General features: G+C 24.1%; 1 protein-coding gene across 1 annotated transcript in view; it reads right to left on the reverse strand.

Annotated features, from left to right (window-relative positions):
• The window catches only part of LOC126900707 (protein PF3D7_1417600-like), a 12,264-nt gene extending 3,553 nt beyond the window's left edge, over nucleotides 1-8,711 (reverse strand). The window contains exons 1-2 of the mRNA XM_050676618.1: nucleotides 7,236-8,711; nucleotides 4,213-6,489 (exon numbers count right to left, since the gene is read on the reverse strand). Coding sequence (XP_050532575.1) covers nucleotides 4,213-6,489; nucleotides 7,236-8,631 — 3,673 coding nt within the window. The 5' untranslated portion in view covers nucleotides 8,632-8,711. The remainder of the gene's footprint in view (nucleotides 1-4,212; nucleotides 6,490-7,235) is intronic.
• Between the last annotated feature and the right edge of the window lie 6,479 nt (nucleotides 8,712-15,190).

The raw sequence follows: 15,190 nt of genomic DNA on the forward strand, positions 1-15,190 counted from the left end.
TGAATATATACTAATTATAATTATTAAATTTAGTATGAAATTGATATTTAATATTGTAATTTAAACGGAGAAATTATAAAAATAATAAAGAAGTTATATTTTGCTTTACTTTTAAGTGTATAAAAATTTAAAGAGCTTGATACAATAATTTTCAATAAAAACTGTTTGTTACTATAAATAAATGCACTGGACTATAATGAACTTTCATCAGAAGCAAAAATATACTTTTCTAAATCAACTTTTCGCGTTGTTTTCAAATCTGCAATTATACTTTTTCTATCTTTTTCTAATTTGTTATATTATTACTAATTACATATAAAATAATAATTAAAATAAAAAAAATTTGTTTTCAAATTATTACTGATTTGATTTTTAATATGTTAAAAATAATCAGTCCAAATTTTCATTTTTAACCTATTTTTTTGGTTGGGTTGATGAACAATTTTTGATAAAGTTTTGTGAAAGTTTATAATAAAAAAATTGTATATGTTACTATAACTTATAGCTCAATTACAAGATTCAAATTGACATCATTAAATAGAAAATTTTATGAGAATTAAAACAATGCTATTTTTAAGATTAATATGCAGTCAGGAAATTTNGGGAACAAGGAAAATTTTTTCAATTTTTGAGGATAATGTCTTTGACTAGATAAAATTTGTAACATTTTGACGTATCGTTGAAAAAAATTGGTTCGGTGAGAGCTAAGAAAAAGTGGTAACAGGCGCAAAAATAAAAGTTATGGCAGTTTTAAGTAAAAAAAAAACGGTAGCACAGTGGGGTCGAGGCACAGTGTAGACGAGGCATAGATGGGACAAGTATAGATGGTATTTGACAGTGATTAAAATCACTATCATAAGAAACACTTCGATGCAAATCTGTAGATAGTGTTTCATTTAGAGAAATTGGTGNTACTGTATTTTTTATCACAAAAACTCATTATTTTTTTGCATTTTTATCGTAATAGAAGTCTTAAATAGAAATCATAGAAATCATTTCTAAGTAACTTTTGGTATTTAAAGAGATTCTACAATTGAAATATCCAGAACTGAATTAATTTTAATAATTTACTTTAACCGAAAAAAAAAGAAGTTATCATATTGAATCCCTCTTATGGGCATGTAAAGGGTTAGATTTATAAAAAAAAAAAAATGATAGGTAAAGACTTTAATTGATTTTAATGATTTACTTTAACTAAATGAACCAATCAAAACAAAGTTGTTAAAAATATTTACTCGATTGAGCGTATAATAAAATTTGATTATAATTGTAAAAATCTATTATTAATTCAGGAGAAACTAACAATCATTTTTTTTAGAAATGATTTATATAACAATATGTTACCAAAAAATTTGTAATATTATAGTCTAGTAGTAGCACACACAAACAGAGTAAAAAAATTATTAAATTACAAATAAAATTATTTAATTTTATAGTTGAAACCAATCATATTAAATTATCATATCAAACTTAATTCGTCAATAAATACTTTGAAAACATTAAAAATGAATGATTTTAATTGTCTGTATGGAGAACATGGGACAAATAGCTATTTAATTGATAAATTGGAATTTTTTTTTCAATTTTTGAAGGTAATATCTTCAACTAGATACGAATTATAGTCATTTGACGTATCGTTGAAAAAAGTAGGTCAAGTTAGAGCAGAGAAAATAAATGATAGTCATAAAGAAATATCTTCTCAGCTTTGCATCGAAACTAAAACTTAAAATATAGTAAAATAATTTTAATATGAATAAATAATTTCTTCTCGCGAGTGGCGACTACAGTGATGGGATCCTTGATCTTTATTGAAGTTATTGAATCTAAATGAGATTAAAATCAAAGCAGTATAAAATTTATTCTAACTTAAAAAGAATTAAGAAAAAATGCAAAAAATTCATTGCCATACGCGGGTTGGAACCGTGTACCCAAGCGTGTAAAACATAAGTTTTACCGAATAGGCAACCGTACGTTGGTGAAAAATTAGCTATTTAGGCTAGTTTAAATTTTCTCGACTTCTATAAGCAAAAAAATTTAAATAAGTTTAACTTTCTATGCTGTATTAATTTTTTATTTATATAATATTTATGAAAATCTATACTCTCCTAGTCTGGTATTTTAAAATAAAATAAAATACAAAACCCAGAACTTTAACACATAAATAGCAAATTTTTGAATACGGTAGTCATTTTTACAATGAAGACAAATCCAGAGATCAAATTTTTTTTTTCAAATTAAAGTATATTACATAAGCTTTAATTTTAGATATATATAAAAGTGTCAGTATTTCCGGAATTCTTTCAAAAATTAAATTGAAAAAGTCCTAGTTTCAATACGTATGTTTAAAGTTTTGACCCCCCTTGTATAAAGGGGTATCATACGATTTACAAAAAAAATGTATCAGATGAAAGGGGTATATACAAATTATTTATAAAAAAATAATAATATTGATCCATACATTTCTCCAAAAGTTATAGCAATATAAATTTAATAATATAACATATAAACTCGAGAATTTTTTCACGGAAATCATAAGTTCTTCTTTAACTTTAATGTCAGTATTCACCACGAAGACAAGCCCACAGGTCAAATTTTTTTTTTCAAATTAAAGTATATTTCATTAGATTTAATTTAAGATATAAATAAAAGTGTCAGTCTTTCCGGAACATTTTCAAAATTTAAGTTGAAAAAGTTAATTTTTTGTAAAAAAGTTACCATTTTAAAACCCTTTCTGTGGGCTGTTAAAGAGTCAAATGTTCACAAAAATATATAAAATGATAAGTAAATATCTAAAGTATCTATAAAAAAAAAAATTATATTGATTCGGTCATTTTTAAAAAAGTTATGGCAGTTTTTAGTAAAAAAAATTGAAAAAATTGAAAAAATTAGCGATTTTTAAATTTGTAATTTTTTGGGGGATTTCCCCCGTTTACGGAAAACGAGGGAACTTTTTTCAATTTTGAGGGTTATGTCTTTGACTAGATACGATTTGTGATTTTTTGATATATTGTTCATCAAAATCGGTTCAGTGAGAGCTGAGATTGAGCGTTCACAGACACAAAAAATAAATAAAAAAAACACATCATATTAAAATTAATACCTTTTCAGCTTCGCATCGAAGCTAATAAAATAAATCATAGTCAAATTGACAGCTTCTCAGCTTCGCAACGAAGATAAAACTGTAGCTCACTAGGGTCGTGGCATAGTGACACAAGTTTAGAAGATATTTGACAGTGATTAAAAGCAAATTAAAAGCAAACACTTCAATGCAAATCTATAGATAGTATTCCATTTAGAGAAATTGGTGGATTATTTCAAAAACAAAGAGGGTAATAAATTTAACAAGACACTAGTTGTGATCATTTGACGTATTGTTTAAAAAAATTGGTCAAGTTAGGGCTGAAAAAAATGAATGTCAGATACAAAAAAAACCATATAGTGAAATATTTTAATATAAATAAGAAATTCCTTTTCTCAAAAGGAGACTACAGTGATGGTACAGTGTCCTTGATATTCATTGAAGTTATACAATCTAAATGAGATAAAAATCAAACGAACTTTCAATTTTATTTCTACTTTAAAAAGAATTAAGAATAAAATGCAAAAAAGTTATTTCGACGTATGAGAATCGAACTTTGTACCCCGACCGTAGAAGACTGCAATCATCGAGCATTATATGAATTTATAGCTAAAAATGACAATTTAAACTAGTTCAAAAATTTAAAGCTTTTTTTTCTTAACTTTGAGGAGGCAAAATAATCAATGTAAGTTTAAACTTATATTTAATATAAGTTAGATTCATGTAATTTTTTAAAATTGGCGGACTCATTAGTATGGCAAACCCTTGTAAGGTATTTTAAAATAAACAAAACAAAAAAAAATTATATAATTTTTAATTTTTCTTCTTCTTTTTGGTTAATTCACAGGGAACGATTGAAAATTTGTTAATTTTTAAAGGTAATGTATTCGACTAATGCAATTCTTTTTACGTGCTGTTTATCAAAATCGATCTAGTGAGAGCTAAGAATAAGTGGTACAGATCCAAAAAAAAAGATAAAAAAGAATAAAAATAGAAACATCGTAGCAAATTAATACCTTCTCGCTTCGCATTGGAACTAAAAACCATAAATTCATAAACTGAATAGTATAAAATTCAATAGTAATGTATTTTAGTACTTTTCAAAATTTAAACTATTAATTAATTTCACTTACCTTTCTTTAAATAATTTCCTTTGATTTCAAAATTATTTTTGTGAAAATATTTTGAATGTATATTTATTTTATCGTTTGGAGAATTGATTTGATCCACTCTGTTATGTGACATTATGCCAGCTTCCTGAGTTTCATCAGATTTTTGTATAAATACAATATTTTTATCCACCAATGTCAATTTGTCTTTTTCGGAATGGTTTCCATTAATACTTTTATTTGGATTGTTTGATGTAATATGATCATTGTTAATAATTAGTCGATTATTTTTATCAATATAATTATTTTCAAATTTACTCACTACATCAAAAGAAATTTTATTTTCAATACTTGAATAGTTATTAAAGTTTTCATTTATATTCAATTGATTTGTAATAAAATTCGTCTCTACTATGTTTTTATCACCGTTTTCAATAATATAATCTAATATTTTTTTGCTTGAATTATTTGAACTCTCATTTCCATCAACGTTTTGTTGCTTATGAGAATTTATTTGTAAATTATTTGATGGGCTATTTTCAGCAAATGACAAGTTTGTATGATAAAATTGTTCTGCTTTTTTTTCTCCATTTTCGTTAATATAATTGTTCTCACTTCGTTGGGGTGAAAATAATACACTATTATTTTCCATTGAATTATTTATATTAGTAATATTATCTTTACCAATATCTGCAGAATTATTTGATGTTTCATAATAACCCAATTGATGTTTTTGTGAGAAATTATCATCTACTTGTAATTGATTTTTAAAATAATTTTGTCCTGATTCATCGTCTTCTACATTGTTTTCATTATAAATATCATATAAATAATTTGGTGTACATTTATGAGTATAATTTAAAATTGAAGAAGGTTTAACAATTGAATTATTATCTGAAGATTTTATGTTATTTAGTTGTTGGTAAATGTTATTTAGTTCTACTACAATTTTATCATATTTTTCTTTAAATATATTTAAATCAGACTTGGAATTATTTGCTAACAATAGATAATTGTATTTTGAATTTGGAAGATTATTTATCGTATTATTAAGATGAGTTTTTTCTGCGTGATCTACAGAATATATTGGACTATATTTTTCACTTTCTCCAGACAATGATAAATAATTATTTTGAGAGTTTATTTTTTCATGTTTTTCTGTAATTTCGTTATAATTATGACTCTCTTCAGCTGTAATATTAACGTTTTCGTTAGATTCTAATACATTTTGAATAGTTGTATTATTTTTATTGAGTTGTTCAATTTCATCATTTTTGGCAATTTCATTGTTATCCAAATGAACATTTTGTAAATAATTATTTTGAGAGTTTATTTTTTCATGTTTTTCTGTAATTTCGTTATAATTATGACTCTCTTCAGCTGTAATATTAATGTTTTCGTTAGATTCTAATACATTTTGAATATTTGTATTATTTTTATTGATTTCTTCAATTTCATCATTTTTGGCAATTTCATTGTTATCCAAATGAACATTTTGTAAATAATTATTTTGAGAGTTTATTGTTTCATGATTTTCTGTAATTTCGTTATAATTATGACTCTCTTCAGCTGTAATATTAATGTTTTCGTTAGATTCTAATACATTTTGAATATTTGTATTATTTTTATTGAGTTGTTCAATTTTATTATTTTTGGCAATTTCATTGTTATCCAAATGAACATTTTGTAAATAATTATTTTGAGAGTTTATTGTTTCATGATTTTCTGTAATTTCGTTATAATTATGACTCTCTTCAGCTGTAATATTAATGTTTTCGTTAGATTCTAATACATTTTGAATATTTGTATTATTTTTATTGATTTCTTCATTTTCATTATTTTTGGCAATTTCATTGTTATCCAAATGAACATTTTGTAAATAATTATTTTGAGAGTTTATTGTTTCATGATTTTCTGTAATTTCGTTATAATTATGACTCTCTTCAGCTGTAATATTAATGTTTTCGTTAGATTCTAATACATTTTGAATATTTGTATTATTTTTATTGATTTCTTCAATTTCATTATTTTTGGCAATTTCATTGTTATCCAAATGAACATTTTGTAAATAATTATTTTGAGAGTTTATTGTTTCATGATTTTCTGTAATTTCGTTATAATTATGACTCTCTTCAGCTGTAATATTAATGTTTTCGTTAGATTCTAATACATTTTGAATATTTTTATTATTTTTATTGCGTTCTTTATTATTGTAATCTTCAGTTTGATTAAAAAATTTAGATAGTCTATTTGATATATTATTCTTAAGTTTAGATGTATGCTCGCTAAAATAAATAGTTCCTAAAACAGTGATGTATTATTATTTTTATAAAACTGTATTTTATTTTGTATTTTCTATAATAGACATAATATAATATTTTATATTTCAATATCCAAAAAGTCATTTTTAATTTCAATACTAATAAAACAAAGTTTTATAAGTTTTATATGGGTAATATTTGAAAAATTTGTTACGTAAAAATCATAAAATTTTAAATTTTAAATCAATAACGTGCTATGTAAAGATGTGCCATAAAATGTTTACATTATGATGTATAATTATACTTATTGCTTAGAAATATCGACAAGGTAATGTCTAAGACAAAAACTACAGCTTCTGAATTTCAAGAAATTGTAAGTAATTTTAAATCAACACTAAAAATTTGCCGTATTGTTTATTTTTAGTGATAACAATAATTATAATTTACATTTGGTATTTCAGCTCATAAAAAATTACTTAAGAGCAATCTACACTAAGAGGTTAGTGCACAATTGAAAAACAACAAGATATGAACAATTTTAGGAATTAGTAATTCAGGCGTACAAAATGTTAAACTATGGTTTACCACACAGTAAATGTAATTAGAAATTCTGATAAAAATACAAAATTAAGTTATTATAATTATCAAATTTCATTTTTCTGTAAATAATTCATATTCTCTGTGTATTAACGAGGATTTTATAAGACTCAGTATTGAATTAATTGCTAATAAAATAGTATTTTTTTTTTAAATAATATCTCTACATATTAATTATTCTTTACCTACCATTAACTTGTACGTTAAATACATCAATAGGAATATTTTTGAACATATCATTATGGTTAATAATTTCTTGGGTAACCAAAAATAGATATCTTTTTCTTTTTAATTTTTTTAAATAATTTGTTATTGATTTTATTTCAATTTTAATTTCGTCAATCAAAACCAGACAACTGTGAGCTCCGCTGTCATTCAATGTGTAATCTTTTATGTTAAACAATATTCTATTTGTCAACATTGGTTTCGATAACTTGTTTAATATAGTTATTACCTTATTTTTATAGTTAAAAGAACTAGGCCACATTTTACTACTTGGATATATTACAATAATTCCAAGATCACAAATTAATTGACTCAAGTATTGATTAATTTCGTAGGGATACAAATTAATGTCTCTTAATGTTTGAGTGATTGTTACCAATGAAGATCCAATATCAATAATATCTTTTGGATAGCAAAAAATTGTATATCCCGTAGAATAAAATTTGTTAAACATATTAATGTATTTACTTATGCACATAAAAACCGGGTACATTGTAGCAGCTAGTACTTGCTGTTGATAAGACTTAATATGTTGAACATTAAAAGTTAAAAGAACTCTTTCATATAAATTAATAATTTTTGTTTCATGTTTACTTTCATAATTTGCAATGGAATGTACTTTAACGAACCTCATTATATTTAGTCCATCGTTTCGAATAGATCTTTTAGAATATTTACTATAAGGTTCCATCAAATTGTATAGTAATAAGTTTTTAGGATGATAATCTGTATATTTATTTCTCATAAAAGTATGATTAAATACATCTCTTGAATTATTTTTTACATTTTCCAAAAATTCGCGCATTCTGGACGCATCATAATTTACTTGACTCTTTTTATCAATATTTATTTTTAATCTTTTAAATTTAGGATCTACTTTATCGAACCATAATCCATATTTACAATGCAAGCTTTTAGTAAAATTTAACAGTTTATTTGTTATCATTTTGTAATACGTCTTAAAGCCCAGTCTTAGTCTTAACGCATCAGTTACTAGTTCTCTTCCTTCATTGGATTTGTCTACTGTATAAAGATTAATATTTCCAGTTACATTGTTTAAGTACAAATTGACCATCATTAGATCATCTGGCAGCTCATTATATTTTTTTTCTCTCAATTCATCAAGCATAGCCATTATAATATCCCCTTGACTTTGAAGGTTGGTTCCATAATACTTTAAATCATCTATATCATAATCACTTTTAGCATTACTTATTCGATTTAGGATAAAAAGTTTTTCATTAAGTTCAAAAAATTTTAATATATATTTTGAAAAAAAGCAATGTAAACTTAATGCATCTTTTTTGCAATATATAAAAGGTATTGATACGAAAAGTAGAAAAAATAATTTTAAATACATTTTTTATTAATTTAAATTTAAAACAACTAAAATTTTAATTTAATTTAGTTTAATTTTTTAATTTTAAGTTTAAAATTCAAAATATTACATAAAACTTCTTCATTAAGTAGGTTCCAAGTACTATAAGATTATGTTACGTACTTGTATAACTAAAAATATTTTATAAATTATTCTACTTATATTATTAATGACATACAATGCGTCACATTTGTATGGAAATGCCAACATTTAAACGGTTTGAACGTAATATTAAATTTAGCAATTGTTTCATAAGAAATACGTAGTAAAAAAATTATGCTAATAATTAGTAAATAAAAAAACCGTTAATACACAAAATAAATTAAATTGTTCAATACATATGAAAAATGTATGACACAAATCATAACTTAACAACATAAAAAAATTATAATTCCTAATATGTATTTTCTAATTTATTTATCAACAGCTATTAAATAAATGCTTGTGTTTTATTACATATTAATCTTGTAGATAAAGATAATAAAATCACGTTAAATTAGTTTTTAAGCTAGTAAATTGTTTTTTTTTTTTTTAAATTCCTTTTATAAACCTAAAATAAATTTTTATGTCACTTTAAAACACAAAGCACAACATTTTTTTAGGTTTTTTTTTAAATAGATGTTAAAATGTTTACATAATATTGTTTCAATGAAAACNAAAGCACAACATTTTTTTAGGTTTTTTTTTTAAATAGATGTTAAAATGTTTACATAATATTGTTTCAATGAAAACTTAATCTAAATTAACATTTTGTAAATTTTATTAAAAATAATTATACAAATTACAAAGTAGTAGATAACTCTAATAAACCAAATGTCAATTATTAATAAAATTTGAGACTTCAACTTATTTGGGTAAAAAATATTACTTGTTTAATTGAATAAAATGTAACACCACAGTTATATAACATTAATTTTATTCCTAAACAATAGAAAAGTAACATTATTACTGTAAAAAATAAAATCAATAAGTGTAAAACGATTAATAAGTGTTGGGGAGGTTGGTCCGTTATTTATTTTAAATGCAGATCTATCCAGTATACTCTGAAAAATCAAAAAGCTAAATCCAGAAATATATGAAATAAAAAAATAATTTTCTTAACATTATTTATATTTCAAGGAAATTTCACGTTAAAAAATAACCCTGTACAACTATTAAAATGGTAATAAGCAAACCTAAACAAATTTAACAGTCTTTTTATTTCTACCTATAAATTAAATTATATTGTTTTGAAAAATTATACGTCATATTTATTTTAAATTGTTTTGCAATGCTCGTCAATGTTCCTATGCAAATAGATAAATTTTTTATTTTATTTAACAAACAATTTAATATTTAATTTTATATCCAATCAATGATAAATTCTAGAAGTTTTATGCATAATATTGTCTAAATACTGGTAAAATTGTATACAGTTTAAAATAAAAGTTTTCAAAATGAATAAATTTGATATAAAAATTTCAAAATTTAAATTTATAAATCAAAAGGTATTTTTTTATGTTCATTCCTTATATAACTACATTTTCTTAAGTTCTTTTTTCCTTTTACGGCCCGTTGAGGGTGATTACAGCCTTCTCTAAAAAGAAGTTTCTTAACTATGTATACTCCGGGATGGTTGATTTATCCATCGCCAGAGAGAGAGACGACACTCGAATCACTTACCCGATGACTTGTCAGCAATCGGAGACGCCCGTGACCGAGTCTCGAACCCGAGACAATGCGCATCAGCACTGCCGCGTTAACGACTCGGTCACACCATCCCACTCATTTTCTTAAGATAAATTGAAAAACATTTTGATAGGGCGATATTTTCGGACAAGTATTTATCAAGTTACAAATATTTTAATACAAAGATCACAGGCAAAGTATACGAACAAGCAGTACATACCATATCAATTACAACTTTTTTAGAAAATAGTAATAATCATAAATAATAAAAATTATGATTTTAATGAAGTCTAAGAATGCAATAATAAATAAAATAAAAAATGAAACGAAATGATAATTGGATCAAAAGTTATAAACGTTGACATTTAGACGTGAGGTACTGTATATGAATACAGTATACGCTTAAATAAAAAAATTCTTCGAAGAGCCCTTAAAAATTATTTTCCTGGTTTTTAAAGTAATAAAATCTAAATGATTCGACTAGAATGCATTATCACGCATGTTATTTAATTTAACATCCATTCTCTCGTATTGTAAAAAAAAATTCTTACAGAGAATTTCATATATTTTTAAAACGTGAGGAATTTTCAGGACATGATCTAATATTAAAAGTGAAAAGGTCTTCTAATATACATATGTTATTATGTTTAACCTACTCTATAAAAAGATTAGTAGTCGGATATTTAATAAAATTATATTTTGAGGAAAAATATATACAAGATAGTATAAAAGATATTTTTTTTTTATCCATTTGATTTTCAAAAATGTTTGATTTAAGCAATTTCTATTTTTTGTACAATGAAAAAATATGTTATAAAATAAACAACGGCTATATTAATTTACGGCTAACAATTTTTACTTGTTATTTAAATCATATTTTTTATTAAATAAATCATAATTATTTTACGTGAACAAATATCAAGGTTTAATTAACAGAAAAATTTTGGTACTACATTGAAAATACACTTATTATAAAATTTTACCGGTTGTATTTAACATATTAAAAAAATTGTATTAAAATCCAATAATCAGAGTGGTTTTATTATCTGCCTTACAAATAATTTAATAATAACACGAACTTCCTTAATTTTAAATACTGTAATACTCAGAATGTAAAAATAAAAACATAAGCTAAAAGAAAAATAGCTTGTGAAATATGATATTAATCTCTAATCGTGGTCTAGATCCAAATGTTGGAATAAGTAGATATAAAAATTAATTGTACTCTTTACTGAGGTATAAAATTAAAGGCGAGGAAAATGAAATTTTATTCACATAACATTATAAAAATAAAAGTAAATAATGACCGATATTGCCTGTGGCAATGATTTTTTTGCAATTTTTTTTTAATTTCTTCAATTTCTTAATTCTGTTTGAGTTAGAATTTGCTTTTGAATAATCCACAAATTTCTTAAAATTAAACACTATCTTGATTTCCATCAAAGCGNTTATGTTTTAGCTATTTAGAATATTAACAGTAATATCTTCTATATATATATATATATGTATATTTAACTAGTCGTAGAATTCATCTTCTAAGTGGTAGTTACGGATACAATGTTGGTGCTAAACGGCCGACTTAGCTTGTTTCCTATTCATTTTTGCAGTTGTCGTTGTTAATACTATTATTGTTTTAGCTTCGATGAGAAGATGTGATGGTAAAATTAATTTTACTATGATGTGTTTTTTTTTTGTGTGTGTCTGTTACCACTTTTTCTCAGCTCTCGCCCAACTGATTTCTTTCAACGATACGTCAAAAGATCATAAATCGTATCTAGTCGAAGATAATACTAGTGATGGGAAATATCGAATAGAAACTATCGAACTATTCGATAGTTGTCCACTATTCGAACTATTCGATAGTCATTCAAAAAATATTCGAATAGTAAAAATATTCGATAGTTAATGCTAAAAATAAACTATTCGGTTGTATAAACACAATTTGAATAGTTATACGATAGTTTAAAATATTTGAAAATGCCCATTACTAATTTTTATTATTATTAATTGTATAATAATGGGTTTATAAGTATTCGTTAATTATCTTCTTATTATAATTAAGTATACTTAATAAAAATTTTAGGTACAACTAATCGAATAGTTTTTAAAACTATTCGATAGTCTATTCGAATAGTTTATGCCAAAAATAAACTATTCGATAGTTTAAAATATTCGAAAATGCCCATCACTAGATAATACCTTCAAAAAAAAAATTTATCCCGACAACTTAGATTACTGAAGACTTAAAAGTTGAACTTTTTTCTTAATTTTTGAAAACTTTCCCGAAATATCGACACTTTTATTTAATATTAAATTAAAGCTTGTGTAGTATACTTTACTATGAAAAAAAAATTTCGAGAAATAGTGAAAATTATTATCATATTCAAAAATATGCTATTTTGTGTGTTAAAACTCTTGATAATTGTATTTTAATGTACCTAATATGGGGAGTATACTGATATTCGTGAATATTATATAAATCTAATTGATATGAATATAAAGTTAAACTGATTTCAATGTTTTTTTCTTTAAAGTCGAAAAAAGTAATTATAACATTTGAATCAGCTTAAATTGCTAATTTTATCAAACGACAAATTCAACGAACGTTTGGCGATTCAATAAAAATCATTGCCTGTGGCAATGATTTTTTTGCAATTTTTTTTTAATTTCTTCAATTTCTTAATTCTGTTTGAGTTAGAATTTGCTTTTGAATAATCCACAAATTTCTTAAAATTAAACACTATCTTGATTTCCATCAAAGCGTTTCTTATGGTAATGATATTAATTACTGTCAGATATAATCTATACTTGTCCTAACTATGCTTCGCTCACACTGTGCTACGGTTTTTAAATTTATTTTAAATATGCACTGAAGCATTTTACGACAGTTATTTTAATAATTGTCATATCAATCAATAACAATCTAAAAAAATGCCTCAACTCCACTTTACAGGATCTCCACTGTACTTCACTTTATTTAATGTTGATATTTAACTAAAAATAGGTCAGCAAAAAAAATTAATATTGATCCATAATATATTTTTAATAAGTGTAAATAATAGAAAATATATGTTAACAGACGCTAATCAAATAATTATTTAGTATTTTTTAGGCATAACCAACATAGTAAAAATTACTTATAATATATAATATTTAATCTTATAACAAATAAAATAACATACTGAAATAAGATAATCAATTAAGTTCGAGTATCTACATAAAATATGATTATTGAGTAAATTTATAAATAAAATAGTAATTGTCAAAATGCACTCATTGAAAGTTTGTACATGGTAAATATAGTATAATGATAATGTCAATCAAAGAGTGAAAAAATGAGTTCTAAATTTTTACACTGAAGTGCCGACAAAATTAAGTGTAGACAACACAATTTACAAGAACAACTAAAACATGTGGGACACTTTGAAATTGTTTAATGGTTACAAATAAACTAATTAATTATTACAAACCTAAGAAATTTTTATCAACGTTTAATACTATAAATGTGTTTAAAATTTTTAAATGGAATCTAAAATTGATTAAAAACTAGAATATTTCAAGAATTTAACAAATAAGGCATATTTTAACACGCTTATATTAGTTTCACCTGTATGTATGTATGTATGTATGTTTGTAACTCTTCAAGCGCCACGCGTTATCGCATATTCCGTCGTCTATGGCCTTGAGACTAGACTGTCATAACGCATTCACCCCACCCCACGCCTCGCTCTCCACACGACTACAACACTATTCCTGTCTAAATTTATTTTTAACACGCTTATATTAGTTTCACCTGTATGTATGTATGTATGTATGTATGTATGTATGTATGTATGTTTNCAACTAATCGAATAGTTTTTAAAACTATTCGATAGTCTATTCGAATAGTTTATGCCAAAAATAAACTATTCGATAGTTTAAAATATTCGAAAATGCCCATCACTAGATAATACCTTCAAAAAAAAAATTTATCCCGACAACTTAGATTACTGAAGACTTAAAAGTTGAACTTTTTTCTTAATTTTTGAAAACTTTCCCGAAATATCGACACTTTTATTTAATATTAAATTAAAGCTTGTGTAGTATACTTTACTATGAAAAAAAAATTTCGAGAAATAGTGAAAATTATTATCATATTCAAAAATATGCTATTTTGTGTGTTAAAACTCTTGATAATTGTATTTTAATGTACCTAATATGGGGAGTATACTGATATTCGTGAATATTATATAAATCTAATTGATATGAATATAAAGTTAAACTGATTTCAATGTTTTTTTCTTTAAAGTCGAAAAAAGTAATTATAACATTTGAATCAGCTTAAATTGCTAATTTTATCAAACGACAAATTCAACGAACGTTTGGCGATTCAATAAAAATCATTGCCTGTGGCAATGATTTTTTTGCAATTTTTTTTTAATTTCTTCAATTTCTTAATTCTGTTTGAGTTAGAATTTGCTTTTGAATAATCCACAAATTTCTTAAAATTAAACACTATCTTGATTTCCATCAAAGCGTTTCTTATGGTAATGATATTAATTACTGTCAGATATAATCTATACTTGTCCTAACTATGCTTCGCTCACACTGTGCTACGGTTTTTAAATTTATTTTAAATATGCACTGAAGCATTTTACGACAGTTATTTTAATAATTGTCATATCAATCAATAACAATCTAAAAAAATGCCTCAACTCCACTTTACAGGATCTCCACTGTACTTCACTTTATTTAATGTTGATATTTAACTAAAAATAGGTCAGCAAAAAAAATTAATATTGATCCATAATATATTTTTAATAAGTGTAAATAATAGAAAATATATGTTAACAGACGCTAATCAAATAATTATTTAGTATTTTTTAGGCATAAC

This window comes from Daktulosphaira vitifoliae, unplaced genomic scaffold (genome assembly GCF_025091365.1).
Source record: "Daktulosphaira vitifoliae isolate Bord-2020 unplaced genomic scaffold, ASM2509136v1 Scaffold_3, whole genome shotgun sequence".
Classification (NCBI taxonomy): domain Eukaryota; kingdom Metazoa; phylum Arthropoda; class Insecta; order Hemiptera; family Phylloxeridae; genus Daktulosphaira; species Daktulosphaira vitifoliae.